We start from the raw sequence: 18,490 nt of genomic DNA on the forward strand, positions 1-18,490 counted from the left end.
AGGTTGTGGGGGGTTCTGAGTCGTGGTCTTTTTGTAGCTGAAGTGGACGCATCTGTGGTCCGTCCAATGAAGCGCTGTGGTGTGATCGAAGGAGATGTGTTTGCTGGAGGTGAAGATCGGGTCGAGCGTGTGTCCGGCTAAGTGGGTGGGGGTGTCAACAAGTTGTATGAGTCCGAGATTGGCCAGGTTGTCCAGAAGGGTGGTGGTGTTGCTGTCGTTTTTCTTTTCCAGGTGGAAGTTGAGGTCTCCCAGTAGGATGTAGTTCTCGGATGTGAGGGCATGTGGGCTGATGAAGTCAGTGATGTGTTCGTTGAATTGCGTGCGGGTTCCTGGTGGTCTGTAGATGAGGGTGCCTCTAAGTGTGGTCCTGGGGTCGGTGTGGATCTGGAAGTGAAGGTATTCGGCGGCCGCGAGGTTGTCGTCGGAGCTGGTCGTGATTCGGATGGTGTTCTTATGGACGATGGCGACGCCTCCTCCTGTTTGGATGGTGCGGTCTTTTCGGATGATCTTATAATTGTCCGGGATGGCTATGGCGATGTCGGGTGCTGATGAGGCGTTCATCCATGTTTCAGTAAGGAAGGCGACGTCCGGCGATGTAGTGTCGAGTAGATCCCAGAGTTCAGTGGCGTGTCTGTGGACCGAGCGGGTGTTCAGCAGGATGCACTTCAGGTGGTTAGAGTCGGAGCTGTGTTTGGAGGAAGTGGATTTGGTGTGGGTACTGATGCAGGTGAACTTGCAGGAGTGGCAGGCGAATGGTCCATGGGTGTGTCCTGGGGTAGCTGCGCAGCATTGTGGTGTGCGTCCGGGGTTAAGGGCAAAGAGGGTATCAGTGGCGTACGTTATGCGGGTGGGGGGGTATGCGAGGACCAGGGAGTCTGGCGCTGGGCACAGTCCAGGCGCGGACGGGCGTTGACGGGCTTACCTTTGGCGCACCTTCGGCGCGCATAGGGCGCGACCGCTGCACGTGAATGCTGCGCTCAAAAGCATCTGACATATGCGGATAGTGGGAGGGGAGGGGCGAGGGCGGAGCAGCTGGGAGGCAGGGGATGGCGGGGTGGGGAGCCAGGCAGGGAGGCACAATAATAAACAACAAAATGGATGGCTGCGAGCCGAAATCGAAAGAGGAATGGGGCACAAGCACTGAAAACGCGAGCTAATTGGCAATGGCACCGGCACAATCAAGCACAAGACAAATAATTAAGGCAAGGCAGCACAGCACAGTATAATAATACACAAAGCGCACTTTCGCACTATAGCGCTATTTTACAACTCTATTGTGCAGTCAGGCACTACTGGTAGCGTGAGCAATGCAATTTAATTCAAAGCAATTTAAAGCAATTTAGCAGTATTTTATGCCGTCTGGCGCTACGATACCACTCGGGAGCTGGGAGCAGCGTGAGGAGTGACCGCTTCTGAACGGATCAGGACGGTCACTACACTACACCACACGGAAGGTGTACTGACCTCACACCATCATCAGGGAGTGCAGGGGGCAGGTGTACTGACCTCACACCATCATCAGGGAAGAGGGGGCAGGTGTACTGACCTCATACCATCATCAAGGTGTGCAGGGGGCAGATGTACTAGCCTCACACTATCATCAGGGGGTGCAGCCTGAGGTGTGCTGACCTCAAACCATCATCAGGGGATGCAGGGGGCAGGTGTACTGACCTCACACCATCATCAGGGGATGCAGGGGGCAGGTGTACTGAACTCACGCCATCATCAGGGGGTGCAGGGACAGGTGTACTGACCTCACACAATCATTGGGGGGCAGGTGTACTGACCTCACACCATCATCAGGGGGTGCAGGGGGCAGGTGTACTGACCTCACACGATCATCAGGGGGTACAGGGGGCAGGTGTACTGGCCTCACACTATCATCAGGGGGTGCATGGGGCAGGTGTACTGACCTCACACCATCATCAGGGGGTGCAGGGGGTAGGTGTACTGACCTCACACCCTCATCAGGGAAGAGGGGCAGGTGTACTGACCTCACACCATCATCAAGGTGTGCAGGGGGCAGGTGTACTAGCCTCACACTATCATCAGGGGGTGCAGGGGGCAGGTGTACTGTCCTCACACCATCATCAGGGGATGCAGGGGGCAGGTGTACTGGACTCACACCATCATCAGGGGATGCAGCCTGCAGGTGTACTGACCTCACACCATCATCAGGGGATGCAGCCTGCAGGTGTACTGACCTCACACCATCATCAGGGGATGCAGCCTGCAGGTCTCACACTATCATCAGGGGATGCAGCCGGCAGGTGTATGTGTAATGTTTAATAATTGTGAGACTACCTGGCCCACTGTTGTATATGAATCCTTTCATTTAACCATGGCTCTTTAAAGAACATTGCATTATGATATTTAAGCACCCATATTCACAGTGTTTAGATTCAAGCTACATGTGCCAGAATTCTATGTATCCTTGGTGAAATTCAGGACTTGAGGTGTACTGTGCAAGGGGGTCACTTTGTGACCTTGTTATAATACATCAAAGATTTAGTGTGGCCTCAGTGTGTGGTCTTAACTCCTTTATATCTGGAAAATGGGAAACAACCTTTACAACGCAACCATTACGTCGCACTACACTTACAACGTAGGCATTACATCGCAACATCCTTTACAAGGCATGACACTACAACGCAGGCATTACAACGCGTGATACTACATCGCAATTCACTACTACGCAGGCATTACAACGCATACCATTACAACGCATACCATTGGAGTTAGAATAGTAATTTTTACCCCTACACTATCCAACACTTACCCTACTGTTGCACCCCCCTGGAGTTAGAATAGTATTTTTTTACCCTTACACTATCCAACACTTACCCTACTGATGCACCCCCAGGAGTTAGAATAGTAATTTGTATCCCCATACTATCCAATACGTACCTTAAATGCAATGTAATGGTATGCGTTGTAATGGTATGCGTTGTAAAGGTAGTATGCGATGTAATGGAATGCGATGTAAAGGTAGATTTTTAAAATGTGATGTAGTGTCATGCGATATAATCGAATGCGTTGTAGTGGATGTTGCGATGTAAAAACTGCATTGTAAGTGCCTGCGTTGTAAATGTATGCTTTGTAACGTCATATATTCGTCCAGAATGGGTCCGTTTGGAGTTGTTACTCATTTTCACGAATACCTGCTCAGACCTTGTTTTTTGATGTTTGTATTCAGTGGGAGGTTGTCTCTGCAATGGATTAAGAGGTATGCTAGGAGGAAACAAAAGCATATTTTTACAGAACAATATTAGTTTCTTCTCTCAAAATACATGTCTTTATTAAGCACCTTTGTCCACAGTTCTGTCCATTGAACCCTTTGATGTCCGGACTTTGTTCCCTAAAGTAAGGTGGTTGTTTTATTCATAACTAGCATATGAAGCCGACTTCTAGTTCATTGATATACTAATGATTTGTGGGGCCAGGGCAACACATATTTGGGGCTCCCTATTTGTAATACATTTGAATTTATTACCGCTTTTAGGGTCATTGAAGTTCGTGTGATGCCCAAAAATATTTATCCGTGTTAAACCTTCAGAGACCGGGGCCGGCAAAAGCATCTAAAAGCCCAAGCTGGCTATAGTCCACCAGCCAAGAACTATCAAAGAAGCTTGAACAGACATTGATAAATATATTTCCTTTTCCGATTGAGTCTATATTTTTTCATGCAAAAAGGTTTTATGTGGCTGATCAGTCAGCTTGTTACTCCTATTGCAGGAAATCCTGTTATGGGTTACGTGTTCTAAGTTTAGTGGACTAGGGTATAATATTACAATAAAAAGAAGTATGCACATAGCACTTGAAAGTGTAGCTTTAGTTTCTGAATATTTGTAATAACAAATAAATCCTATTTTGACCATGGGCAATCCTGCTGCAGCAGCGATATTCAAAGCACTGATCTCAGGATTTTCACAATCCCATTTGTGAAAATCGCATAACTTTCTCTTTATTTCTCTTCCCCTACTCTGTCCATCTAAACTTTTATATATGTGTAGACCTACAGCTAAATGTTCGCGCAGAAACCCAAACCACTTTCAGTGGCGGGCCTTGGCTGGGTCGCAAACCCCAAATCTCAACAACAAACATTTCGCCGGTTTCCCACAAACGATGCCAGGGCCACAAGTATTCATTTTCAGCGTGTTTAGAAATGAGCGATGTTCTCTGCTCACACTGGGGTTGGTGAGAGAGGAAGGAGTATTTTGACCGAACTGTCCTGTGATAACGTGTTGTCTTTTCTCTTTTCCTTCTCTCTGCAGACATTGAGACTTGAACATCAATTCACCGGAATGGGGAGAAGACGGGCTCCAGGAAAGAAAGTGACAGCGCAGTGTTCACGTGAATCCGTAAGAGCCACGGTCCCATCTTTACCTCTTCATGACATCTCAGCTTCAAGATCTCGAAAAGATACTCAGAGGGACAATGAGCTGCAACCGCTTTCGGAGAACCTGCCGCACATTATCCTTCTATCCATGCTGGAGGAGTTGGAAGCCAAACTGGAGAACATGATGAATACTGTGGAGGACGTACCGTCTAGAGTCGCTGGGCTGATTAAGAAAATCTGGATAGAAAAGGATCAAGGTTACCTAGATAATGGTGGAGTGTCTTTGGAGGTGGTCTGTCCGGCGAGCATTAGAGATTGTGCTGTTAGTCGGTCTCCTGCGACACCTCAGCCTGATAGGCCAGGTGGACCGAGCTTGTGTCGTCAGCCGGTGTTCTCTGATGGGCATGCACCAAAGCAGGACTGTACGCTCTCTTCTCCAACCAATGTTCAAGGGCGTCCAGAGGAGCCAAACCTTTGTCTACAGCCAATGTGGCTACATCGATGTGACCCAAGGGAGGACCAATGCGTGCAACCTGGGTTTCCAGATGTACACGAGTCGAAGCGAGACCAGTGCATGCAACCTGGGTTTCCAGATGTACACGAGTCGCAGCAGGATGAGTGCATGCAACCTGGGTATCCAGATGTACACGAGTCGCAGCAGGACAAGTGCATGCAACCTGAGTTTCCAGATGTATATGAGTCGAAGCGAGACCGGTGCATGCAACCTGGGTTTCCAGATGTACACGAGTCGCAGCGAGACCAGTGCATGCAAACTGGGTTTCCAGATGGAAATGGAGTACAGCAGGATTGTCCTTTATCCAGGTGCCCTCAGACAGATCCTCCAGGCAGATCACTGGCGGTAAAACGGTGTCTTCACTCAGAATTTGTTGTTGGCCAGGCACCAAAGCAAGACCAGAGAGTACAGTCAGCCTTCCCAGAAAAGAGGGAACCAGATGAGCCCCTGAAGCAAGAACCATCCTCATTGTCTAGTAAAAGCTGGGAGCAGCAACAGAGCCTCTGCCCACACCCACTATTTCCTGAAGGACACGAACCACAGGAAAAGCTCTGTGTACAACCTGCACTACCAGATGGGAAGGAACCTGATGATCCCTTGGAGGAAGAATTGACGTGTTCTGATTTCCAAGATCCTCAGGAGAACCAGTGCCTACAACCCGTGTCACCTGATGGGAAGGGACCAGACGAACACTTAGAGTCTGGGCTGTTGTCCTTTGATGAGTTGGGGTCACAACAAACCCAATGCCGACAGCAACACCTATGCTTGAAGCAGGAACTTCCTTATTTGCAGGATCCAAACGTGAACTACGAGCTGGAATCTATGATCCCTGAAGCACTGGAACCAGATCAAAATGATAATCTAGAACCGGCCTGTACTGATGCACTTGGTTCAGATCAGAAGTACAAGCTAGAAACACTGCACACTGCGGCACAGGACCGAGAGCTAGAGTCAGTGCTTCCTGAAGCACAGAAACCAGATCAGAACGACGAGCTAGAACAGACCTGTGCAGATGCACATGGTTCAGATCAAAAGTACAAGCTAGAACCTTCCTGTACTGATGCAGAGGGTTCAGATCAGAACTACATACTCGAACCACTGCACCCTGAATCACAGCATCAACATAAGAACTGCAAGGCAGAACTGCTCTGTCCTGATGAGCGGGGTCAGTGTGTGCCTCAATCATTCCTAGGACTGGATACAAATACTGCAGATGAAGACTCAATGGAGAGAGGAAATACAAAATCACATTTATTGCTGTTCGAAGCTACCCCAGGTATGTGTTTCACTATGAATGGACTCTCGGAGTGCAACTAACACATGTAACCTCTTCAAAATGCGTATGGGCAGATTTTAGAAAATCTCTGAGGGGAGGATTATGGTTTGGATGGAACCCACTGAGCAATACTGACCCCCGGAGTACGAGTACACAGGGTGGAGATGTTTCCCTGCATTCCCTTCCTCTGGTTCCACACAGGACTGCATCCTTCCTGTGCAGAAACATACCTGGTTATGGGACTCTGCATGAGACAAGGAGGCCAGTAGCTCTTGTTGTTCCTTGTTCGTCCCCATTCCAGGCTGAGGAACTGGAAATAGCGCTATTAATGAAAGGAATTAATTTAGAGAATCACACATAATAGTCGGATGCAAGTGACGTGGTGTTAATTGAGAATAGCAGACATGCGCAGTCTGGAGAGGGAACTGTGTTTCTAGTTGCACAGTTCCATTGGGTAAGACGCAGCCGTCTCCAGTTCCTGATATAAAAATCCTAGTCTGTATTCGGCCTCAACAGCAGGGCCGACTAGGGATGTTGTTGTCACTGCAGGGTTCTCCAGAAGTGCACACCACCTCATGATAGACAGACACACAAAGGTTATGGAACTCTGAGGTGACTTGCCATAATCTTATTATATGCACCATGTGGTACTTTATCCCGTATAATACATGGTCACACCATCACCTTTCCCACAAACCTTGGTGCGTAGCTCCTACATATGCAGCAGCTAACATGTTTGCAAACATGAAGAATGAACTTAAAACCTCTTGTGCAAAAGTAAAAATAAAAACTGTTAGATATTTGTTGCAAAAAGATGTTAGAAACAGTTCAATAAAAGTCCATTAAAAAGAAAAAGCTGCAGTAGCTCGAAACATGTAGAAACATGCAGAAAGATTCCACCCTTCCTTTATCTAAGGAAACTAATAAACATATTCCCTCTGCTTCTCATAGTAAACTAGTAACATACAACAGAAGTAATAAAAGCAAAGTTCTGTTTGTTGCTTTAAACAGCTGCTTCAATTATGCTTCGTGACTTGACCTTCTTTTCACATCAGCTGCTGGAGCTGGCAGCAGGCATTGTGCCCTCAGAACTCGACTGTCATAACGTATAAAAGCAGAGTTCTGACGTCTTTTTTTCATAATCACTGACTTGGTGCATCACAAATTCCTGATTATAAAGAAATCAGAGACTGCCATTAATACAGGGATTGCAGAATCCCATGTGATATAATTATATCTATACACATATAATAACTTTGGCACAGTTCAATGAATCTGCACAAATCTATTTGGGATTGGCATGGCTAGTTTCATGCAGTGTTTTTTTGTGGTCCTCAAATTAAGCCACTAATCATTTAAGATAGAGCTAGCTGGACCTTTAGCCGACGAATGGTCCGTGCATCTGCACTCACAGACCCAAATGTAAAAATATATTGGATCCGATTGGATGAGGGAGCTTTTTCGCCCATCCATCCCGGATACGTGAACCCAAAGTTTGGTCTACGGACCTGAAGCTCCCTGATTGTCTGGCTGCATCTTGAACCATTACATGATGACAAGACTTGTTCCACGCATCCTGTAGAAATACTAAAGAAGCCATAAAGAGCTGTGGTGCCATCCTGTCTCTCCCTGGCACAGGGGCTGACTAATGTTAAAATGTAGAAAGAAATTGCTGATTTTGAACAGAGGTTGGATTCCACATCATGACTCTTGAGGTCCGCAAACCTTAGGCAGGTGTCTGTGCAGGCTCAGTAATTGGTCTTGTACCCTGGTAGACATTTGTGATGTTCGGAGACCTGCTGCTCGGTCTGAAACCCTATCGATGTCCAATAAGGATACACAAGTTTGCAAGGGTCCGAGAACCCCAAGAAAATGTCCGGGAACCCTTTAAAATAAAAAATAAAGAAACATAAGCCAGGCCCTTTAGGGAATCCCCTGCTGTGCCCACGCACCGTTGAACCCTAGGGCCTCAGTTATGGTAAACGGTAACCTAACAAAGGAATTGAACATCTCACGGGGAACCCGGCAAGGCTACCCTTGTTCACCATTGCTTTTTGCCATTTATATTGACCCTTTTATTCGTAGGTTAGAAGGGAATGGGAGAATTCAACCCATAATCTCTCAAACTTTGTCACAAAATCATTGGCCTATGCAGATGACAAAGCAGTTGTAACAAATGAGCCACAAAATGCCGTAAGGATCATTGAGGAAGAGGCGTGCCTGTTTGGCCTAGTATCCGGGTACGCCCTTAACCAGGGGAAAACGCAGATTGTCCTGAACAAAAATAGCACAATGGGGGATCCCAGAGTTATGGACCAAGCTACCTATCTGGGAATTAATATTACCGCAGACTTAGACAAACTGGTTGACATGAAACCCTTGATACCAATTATGCAAAAGGAATTGCAACGATTAAATAATCTACATCTTTCCCTTATTGGAAGATCTAATGTTATTAAAATGATTTTCTTTCCTAAAATCTTATATTTATTTAGGATGCTTGGAATTCTTACCCGCTTGGCTTAAAACTCTTGAACGAATCTTTCTAAATATTATCTGAGCCTATTCCAGGCGGGCAGCGAAATTTCTCACACTACTGAAGGATAGAGGAGGACGTGCCCTCCCAAACCTGAAAGCGTATTATTGGGCGGCTGTACTACTATATAGTAGCGAATTTCTGCAGAACACCTGAGAACCCGAGGAAACACGGCACCGCATGCCTTCTATCTTTCAACTACTTATTGGGTATGAAAACAGAGGGTACCTTTGTAAGCATCAATCCGATAGTTACCACAAGAAAGAAAAATTTAAAACACTCCTTAGCAGCGTAAAAGTATGGAAAATTGTTAAAAAAACTAATTGGGCTAGGAAGATGGTCCTTCTACTCTCCCTTAGGTAATAATCCAAGCCGTCCAGAAATCTTTAGGGATAACTACATGAATAGATGGCTCGAGGCAGGGGTTATTCAAATTGGGTGTCTTGTCTCTCCTGCTGGGATTCTGTCATTCGAAGTGGTAAAGAATAAATTTGGTTTAGTCTGGCAAGGTTTTTTTAAATATTTGCAAATGAGAGATTTTCTGATACATAACGTGGGGGGACTCGTGGGCCTCAGAAGCAATGAACTAGTCGAGACCTTGATTCACGAAAAGAAAAAAGACAAGATTGGAGGGATCTATTCACAAATAATAGATTATCTTCCAGATGATATGACAAAAGCGTCACTGAAATGGCAAGAGAAAGTGGGGATTACAGATGCTCAATTCTCATGTCCACCAAAGTGCAAGCGCAATTTTATAAAACATGTTTGGACTATTTTACACCCCGGATAGAATGGCTAAATGGATGAGCGGAGCAAGCACACACTGTCCTAGATGCGGCTTGTATAGTGCTGACGCCGTCCATATATTCTCGAGCTATATAGGTTTAAATCTCCTTAAAAAGGAAGTTGAGAAATTGTTAACAGTGGTAAAAATGCCGGTATTCCTCACTAGCGATATAATCCTACTCGGAGCCACAGATCCCAATTAAACCCGGGTGGGCTACGAACTTATATTTATAGCTATGGCAGTGTTTAGACTATGTATTGCCTCTGCATGGCTAGACTCCAAATCCCCCTCCTACAACCAATGGCTATCTAGATTCCTGGCCATCTCAAATATTGAGACTTCCATATACAGGCGGAAGGGTAGGTGGCGTAGGAAAATTGGTTTGAAGATCTGGTCTCCCTTCCTAGAATGTATAAAATAAAAAAATAAAGAGACAGGAAGAGGGACAATCTATAACACAAATATACATTGTATGCTGACTTTTTTGTTTCTCATTTTGTAAATAGTATATTGCACGAAATGTATTTTCGTTTTTCTACTGTCTAATCGAGGGGGCGGGGGGGGAGGTAGGAAGTTGTAGTTGAAAAATTGTGAATAAAGATGTTTAAAAAAAAAAAGAAAAGAAACAAAAAAATAAAGAAAGAAAGAAAGAAAGAAATAAAGAAACATAAGACAGGCCCTTTAGGGAATCCCCTGCTGTGCCCAGGCACAGTTGAACACCTGTGCCTGCTTGGAGTTGGTTGTAGGGAACTGTTGCGTGTGAATATGATGAAAAAAAACCACTGAAAACAAGCATTGTCAAAACAAATAGGTGTCTCCTCACCGGAAACGATTGGCTTTGGCAACAAGTTTTGCAGACCTTGCTTTAGTGCTAACGCTGCTCTAGCGCTGCGCGCATAACGCTCCTTGCCTGTAGAATTTTAAAGTTTCACTTGCCTCGTTTTATGTAAATTGCGCCGAGCGCTTCGCGCTTTTAATTATCATTCTTCTACCGCTTAGGGGGAAATAAGGGAGTCTTACCCGCACCATAATCGCCACATACCCACATTTGTGGGATAGAAGGGACTCGGGGGCACTGCAGCATCATCGCGCCGGTTTTGAGCGCCATCTTGGAGTGGGGAGAAGTCCTTCCACTCTCTGCGCCATCTTGGTGAGGGAGAGACACTCGCCCTGCCAGGACCCACGCATTGGAGGAGGAGGTAATATTAGTAGGACCTCCTACCTCGTTCACTCAGACCTTGCTTTAGTGCTAACGCTGCTCTAGCGCTGCGCGCATAACGCTCCTTGCCTGTAGAATTTTAAAGTTTCACTTGCCTCGTTTTATGTAAATTGCGCAGAGCGCTTCGCGCTTTTAATTATCATTCTTCTACCGCTTAGGGGGAAATAAGGGAGTCTTACCCGCACCATAATCGCCACATACCCACATTTGTGGGATAGAAGGGACTCGGGGGCACTGCAGCATCATCGCGCCGGTTTTGAGCGCCATCTTGGAGTGGGGAGAAGTCCTTCCACTCTCTGCGCCATCTTGGTGAGGGAGAGACACTCGCCCTGCCAGGACCCACGCATTGGAGGAGGAGGTAATATTAGTAGGACCTCCTACCTCGTTCACTCAGACCTTGCTTTAGTGCTAACGCTGCTCTAGCGCTGCGCGCATAACGCTCCTTGCCTGTAGAATTTTAAAGTTTCACTTGCCTCGTTTTATGTAAATTGCGCCGAGCGCTTCGCGCTTTTAATTATCATTCTTCTACCGCTTAGGGGGAAATAAGGGAGTCTTACCCGCACCATAATCGCCACATACCCACATTTGTGGGATAGAAGGGACTCGGGGGCACTGCAGCATCATCGCGCCGGTTTTGAGCGCCATCTTGGAGTGGGGAGAAGTCCTTCCACTCTCTGCGCCATCTTGGTGAGGGAGAGACACTCGCCCTGCCAGGACCCACGCATTGGAGGAGGAGGTAATATTAGTAGGGCCTCCTACCTCGTTCACTCAGACCTTGCTTTAGTGCTAACGCTGCTCTAGCGCTGCGCGCATAACGCTCCTTGCCTGTAGAATTTTAAAGTTTCACTTGCCTCGTTTTATGTAAATTGCGCAGAGCGCTTCGCGCTTTTAATTATCATTCTTCTACCGCTTAGGGGGAAATAAGGGAGTCTTACCCGCACCATAATCGCCACATACCCACATTTGTGGGATAGAAGGGACTCGGGGGCACTGCAGCATCATCGCGCCGGTTTTGAGCGCCATCTTGGAGTGGGGAGAAGTCCTTCCACTCTCTGCGCCATCTTGGTGAGGGAGAGACACTCGCCCTGCCAGGACCCACGCATTGGAGGAGGAGGTAATATTAGTAGGACCTCCTACCTCGTTCACTCAGACCTTGCTTTAGTTCTAACGCTGCTCTAGCGCTGCGCGCATAACGCTCCTTGCCTGTAGAATTTTAAAGTTTCACTTGCCTCGTTTTATGTAAATTGCGCCGAGCGCTTCGCGCTTTTAATTATCATTCTTCTACCGCTTAGGGGGAAATAAGGGAGTCTTACCCGCACCATAATCGCCACATACCCACATTTGTGGGATAGAAGGGACTCGGGGGCACTGCAGCATCATCGCGCCGGTTTTGAGCGCCATCTTGGAGTGGGGAGAAGTCCTTCCACTCTCAGCGCCATCTTGGTGAGGGAGAGACACTCGCCCTGCCAGGACCCACGTGACATCCAGTCGGCCATTTAAGATGGCCGCTAGACAAGTGCGCAGCGACGGTGCGCAGCGGGGGCGCCGTAGGGGCGCCGGAGGTGCGCCAGAGGTAAGCCCGTTTGCGCCCGTTCGCGCAACGGATGCGCTTAGGGCCGCTACCTCTGGCCCATTCGGTCCAAATCGTATAGCTTACACTCGGGCTGAGCTATTCGAACTCAGACCTGGTCAGGACCCGGTCAGGCCTTCAACCTCTAGGCCAATCACCTGTGGTTTGCTTAATGTCAGATCCCTCTGCAAGCACCACACGGAAATAGCCTTCCTCATTGAGTCTGAACAGCTCGATGTCCTCTTTCTCACAGAAACGTGGACTCGGGAGGACTGTGAGGTCGAGCTGGGCCTAGCCTGCCCTTCAGGATATAAAATCAGCCACTCACCGCGCCCACTTAATCGAGGAGGGGGAATCGGATACATTTATAGAGACTCGCTTACCCTCTCCCAGTTAAAGATTCGAGAGGTACCGGGATTTGAACTGATGGGTTTTACAGTCAAACAGCAGGAGTCGATCTGCTGCTCGGGTGTTCTTTGTTATCGTCCCCCGGGACCAGCACCATCCATTCCTCTTCTCATTGACCTGATCTATGAACTTGCTAGCTCCCACTCCAGGTTATTGGTTCTTGGAGATTTCAATCTGTGGGCAGGCAGCTCGCTGGACAATGCATTTTTCTCTCTTAGCCAAGCTTGTACAGATATCAACTTAGTACAGCTGGTGAACGCCTCCACGCATCGGAAAGGCCGCATTCTGGACCTGGTGTTTGCGGACCCTCAATGGGCATCATTCGTGGACATCAAGTGCTAATATTGGACGGACCACTTTCTGATTAGGTTTTCCCTTTGCTCGGAGGACCCTACTTCGCGTAAGGCTGGACTACCTCTAGCTAAGCTAGAGAGACCTTGGTCCCGTATCCTAAACACCGCTCCATTGCCGAACATCTTAGACGAGGACTTCAAACTTGGCAATACAGTCGAAGAAAGTTATACTCTCTTCTGCCAGTCCATAGCTAGCTCGCTGGATAAGTTAGCGCCCCTTCGGAAGTCACGAGGGAGAGTGAACCGAGCCAGTCCTTTGTACACGAGCGAACTTCGCCAGCTCAAACTCGACTGTAAACGCGCAGAAAGGGTCTGGAGGAAACAGTACCTAGACTCTGAGAAAATCGCATTTAGGTCTGCTATGCATAAATATAAAGCTCAAATTAAGATAGCAAAAGCGACCTTTCTTGAACTTACTTTGAATCAGGCCCCAAACAAGGCACAGGCCCTTTTTAAAATCGTCAAGGACCTGGCTCACCCTACGTGTGTGGCTAGTGCAGTCCCCTCGTCGCAAGCTCTTTGTGACTCTCTTGCGGATGCCTTTGAGGAAAAAATCCGTAAAATCCTAGCAGGTCTGCAGGACCCACGGAATTCCACCACTGAGGAGGGAGCTCCGGAGGAGATGGCCAGTCGACCCCTGCAGAGGGCTACTCATCTCTGCCAGGAAGCTCCGGCCACGTCCTCCAGTCGACCCCGACCAGATGAGCAGCCCCCCAGCTCGGGAGCTCCGGTGGCGGAAGCCAGTCGACCCCAGCTGAGTAGCCCTCCTTTCCTTCTTTTGGATCAGGCCCTCAGCTTGGGAGCTCCGGCGACTGCGGCCAGTCGACCCCAGCTGAACAGCTCCTCCCTTTCAGCCCCAGACTCGGCCCCCTGCTTGGGAGCTCCGGCAATTGCAGCCAGTCGACCTCAGCAGGGTAGCCCTCTTCCTCCTTCTGTGGAGCCAGCTCTTAGTTTGGGAGCTCCGGCGAGAGAGGCCAGTCGACCCCAGCTGAGTGGCCCCTCCGTTCCCATTTTGGATCAGGCTCTCTGCTTGGGAGCTCCGGCTACTGCAGCCAGTCGACCCCAGCAGAGTAGTCCTTTTTCTCCTTCTCTGGAGCCGGCTCTCAGCTTGGGAGCTCCGGCGAGTGAGGCCAGTCGACCCCAGCTGAGTAGTTTTCCCCTTCCATCCCTGAAGGAGTTCGGCGACTTAGCCCTGACGATTTCTTCTGGTTCGCCTTTGGATCCTCTCCCTCCAAGACTATGGAAGGTGTTTCAAGAGGACCTCTTCCAGCCCCTGCATGCCATCTGCTGTCAGTCATTCGAGACAGCTACTGTTCCAAGTTGCTGGAAGAAGGCAGTGGTATCCCCGCTTTTAAAAAAACCTACGCTCGACCCTGCTTGCCTTTCTAATTACCGGCCAATTTCCCTGCTCCCTTTTCCGGTTAAAATTATGGAAAAACTGGTTACCCGCGCTCTGTCCAGGATCCTAGAAGGGAACAGCTGGTTGGATGAGACGCAATTCGGCTTTCGCCCAGCGCATGGGACGGAATCCGCGCTGGTGACCGTGCTAGACAATCTGCGGGCGCGAGTCGACAGTGGTCGGGCAGCTTTCTTGGTGCTGCTCGACATGTCGGCCGCGTTCGACACGGTCAGCCATCCCACCCTGATCTCTAGGCTGGAGGAATGCGGGGTTAGAGACAAGGCCAGGGATTGGTTAATCTCCTACTTGGACTGCCGTCAGCAACGGGTTTCGCTACCCACCTTCAGTTCAGAGGAGCGGAGAGTGGGACAAGGAGTACCTCAGGGCTCAGCCATCAGCCCTATACTCTTTAATGTCTACCTCCGCCCCCTAGTCCAGCTCATTAAATCCTTTGGTATCTCCGCATTTAATTATGCGGATGATACCCAGCTGGTCTTTTCTCTGGAGGGACAGGATGCAGTCACACTGGAGACTTTTCACCGGTGCATGCAGGCGACAGCGGAATGGCTCCGGCTGAACTCGTTACAGTTCAACGGAACAAAGACAGAGGTCTTACACTGTTCCACTGATCGAGTTCCTCGCGATCTCCCAGTAGACTTCTGGCCTCCGTCCTTCTCAGAGACGGTGTCTGCAGCACAATCAGCACGCAATTTAGGCGTTACTTTTGGGCCTAACCTGCAGTTGGATCTACATGTAAATAAGATCACTTCTACATGTATGATGCTGATTCGCATGCTGCGCAAGGTCCTTCCTCTCCTCCCTGAGCAAGCCAGACCAGAAGTAGTGCGTTGTACCATCCTAAGTCGACTTGACTATTGTAACGCACTACTTCTGGAGGCCCCGGTAACACTTCTGGGCAAGTTGCAAAGGGTGCAAAATATTGCTGCTAAACTCGCCCTTTCTCGCCCCTACCACAGCTCTTCTACGGCAGCACTGCGAGAACTTCATTGGCTGCCAGTCCATCTGCGGGTGCGCTACAAAGCAGCGTGTATTGTGTTCAGGGCTATTCATGGCCTGGGCCCCATTCCTTTGCGGCGAATGTTTGCCTGGTATTGTCCATCTAGAGCTCTACGCTCCTCGTCATCCAGGCTACTGGTAGTCCCGCGATTCCAGAGAGTGAGGATGGGTGGCCGCTCGTTCAGAGTAGCGGCAGCCAAACTCTGGAACTCTCTGCCTATATCCTTGAGAAGCCTTGAAGATTTCTTATCTTTTAGAAAGGCTTTAAAAACTCATCTTTTTCCCAGGATAGGCTGAGCTACTGTTTTCACTGAGTACGGGTCAAAGCGCCAGGATGCCCTTGGTGGTGAAAGGTTGCGCTATACAAGTATGCCACAATACAATTTTAGCCATGATGTACACCAGTTTGACTGCTGTTCGACATGGCTAAAAGTTAGTGGCACGAAGTCGGGGGGGTATATAGATTGGGGTAGAGTGGAATGGGGTAGATTGGAGTCAAGTGGGGTATATTGAATTGAGGTAGATTTAGGTGAAGTGGAGTAGATTGAGGAGTAGAGTTAGCTGGACCTTAGAGTAGGATGGATTGGGATGGATTGGAGTGGGATAGATTGGGAAAGAGTGGGGTGGAATGAGGTAGATTGGAGTAGAGTGGAGAAGACTGGAGTGGAGTAGATTAGAGTGCAGTATATTGGGGTAGTTTGGATTGGGGTGCATTTGACTGGAGTAGAATGGAGTGGAGTTATATAGAGTGGTTTAGGGTAGATTGGGTTGGGGTGGGATAGAGTGTGGTGGAATTGATCGGAGTAGATTTGAGTGGGGTGGATTGGATGGGGTAGATTGGGATAGGTACATTTGGGATGGAGTGGTGTAGGGTAGATTGGAATAGGGTGGAGTGGATTAGATTCAACTGGAATGATGTAGGTTTGGGTAGAGTGGGGTGGAGTGGAATTGGTTAGATTGGAGTGGAGTTTTGTGGGGTAGATTAGGATGGAGTGGCATGGGGTAGATTGGGTGGTTTGTAGTGGGATGGTTTGGATGAAGTGGGGTAGATTGGATTGAGTGGGGTAGATTGGATGAAGTGGAGAGGGATAGATTGGGTGGAGTAGGGTAGATTACAATGGAGTGCAGTAGATTATGGAAGATTAGAGTGGGGTAGATTGAGGTAGTTTGGGGTGGGTAGATTGTGGTAGGAGTGTAGATGAGTTGGATAGATTGCCGTGGGATAAATTGAAATGGAGTTGGGTAAATTGGACTGAAGTAGAGTGAGGTAGATTGGGGTGAAGTCAGTTAGATTGGAGTAGATTACAGTTGGGGTAGATTGAAGTGGAGTGGGGTAGACTGTGGTATATTGGAGCAGAGTGGGGTAAATCTGAGTGGACTGCGGTAGTTTGGGGTGGAGTGGGGTAGATTGGAGTGGGATAGTTTGGAGCGGGATGGGGTTGATTGAGTTAGCGTGGGGTAGATTGTAGTGGGTAAATTGGTAATGGATAGATTAGAATGTGGTAAATTGGAGCGGGGTGGATTGGGGTACTTTGGAGTAGAGTGGGATAGATTGGAGTGGGGTAAGTGGCATTGAGTAGAGGATCGTGGAGTGGAGTGTTGTTTCATGGAGTGAATGGCATAGATTGGAGTGGAGTGGTGTGGAGTTGAGTGGCGTAGTGTGGAGTATACTTGGTGTGGTAGCGCACTGCCATTACAAACAAAACATTTTCAATTGAAATGATTATTACATTTACACCGAAATATGGTTTTACTGCACATAAAGGATAATGTTTGCAAATGTCATCCCCTTGTGTATTAATGTATTTCAATCTTATTCAAATATTCTTCTCCACACTTCAGTAATACAAAACTAATGTGCTTCATTTGTAATAATCCATATCCATACTAATATAATAAAGAGAGAGCCCAAACGTTTGAGGCGGGTAATCTCAGGAACCACAGCACCAATCACAACACCCAATACAGCGTTGGAAAGGGCAGTTGCAGCAGAAGGACATAGGCTATGCAGACGCCCACCATATACATTTAAAAGGTAAAAGAACCGTGCCAGCAAAGTAGTCCCTTTTGGGCGTGTCTGCGTTGTGCTGTGGGCGTGTGCTGGGGGCGTGACAAACGCTGGGGGCGTGTGGTACGTTTCGCCCTTCATGTCATGTCTCATATCGTGTGCTGTGGGCGTGTGCTGTGAGGGTGGGGGTGTGCGGGGTGCGGGATTACGGAAAAAATAGCGAGTGTTGTGCCCAATATTTCATTGTTTTTTCTTCCCAGGTTCTGTACATTCCAGCTCCGGGTGTCCACCCTGCTCCCTTTAAATACCCCTGTATCCCATAATCATAACCCACCCGTACTCCTTAAAATACCCCAACACCCTTAAACACTAACCCATCTTAACCCTATAAATATACCCTGTACCCCAAAACCCAAACCTATCCCTAAACCCTAAAAATACCCCTGTACCCCAAAACCCAAACTTAGCCCTGAACCCTATAAATACCCCTGTACCTCAAAACCCAAACCTATCCCTGAACCCTAAAAATACCCCTGTACCCCAAAACCCACACCTACCCCTGAACCCTAAAAATACCCCTGTACCCCAAAACCTAAACCTACCCCTGAACTCTAAAATACCCATGTACCCCAAAACCCAAACCTAGCCCAGAACCCTTAAAATACCCCTGTACCCCAAAACCCAAACCTACCCCTGAACCCTATAAATACCCCTGTACCCCCAAACCTAGCCCTGAACCCTAAAAATAACCCTGTACCCCAACACCCAAACCAAGCCCTGAACCCTTAAAATACCCCTGTACCCCAAATCCCAAACCTACCCCTGAACTCTAAAAATACCCCTGTACCCCAAAACCCAAACCTATCCCTAAACCCTAAAACTCTGCCTGTACCCCTTAACCCTAAACTATATCTGAACCCTTAAAATACCCAAACACCCCAAAACATATACCTCAGCACCCCAAAACATATACCCCTATACCCATACTTACCTTATCCAAACATAAAAAAAAAAATGCTTTTACCATTCATGCATTTTCAACGAATTTCGTTGTAAATGTA

General features: G+C 48.0%; 1 protein-coding gene across 1 annotated transcript in view; it reads left to right on the top strand.

Annotated features, from left to right (window-relative positions):
* The first annotated feature begins 4,304 nt into the window (after window positions 1–4,304).
* Window positions 4,305–18,490, top strand: part of LOC147662831 (uncharacterized) — a 67,810-nt gene continuing 53,624 nt past the window's right edge. The window contains exons 1-2 of the mRNA XM_086950881.1: window positions 4,305–5,030; window positions 5,103–6,129. Of these exons, the coding sequence (XP_086807007.1) occupies window positions 4,305–5,030; window positions 5,103–6,129 (1,753 nt within the window). The remainder of the gene's footprint in view (window positions 5,031–5,102; window positions 6,130–18,490) is intronic.

Source organism: Lissotriton vulgaris, unplaced genomic scaffold (genome assembly GCF_964263255.1).
Source record: "Lissotriton vulgaris unplaced genomic scaffold, aLisVul1.2 SCAFFOLD_1088, whole genome shotgun sequence".
In the NCBI taxonomy this organism is placed as follows: domain Eukaryota; kingdom Metazoa; phylum Chordata; class Amphibia; order Caudata; family Salamandridae; genus Lissotriton; species Lissotriton vulgaris.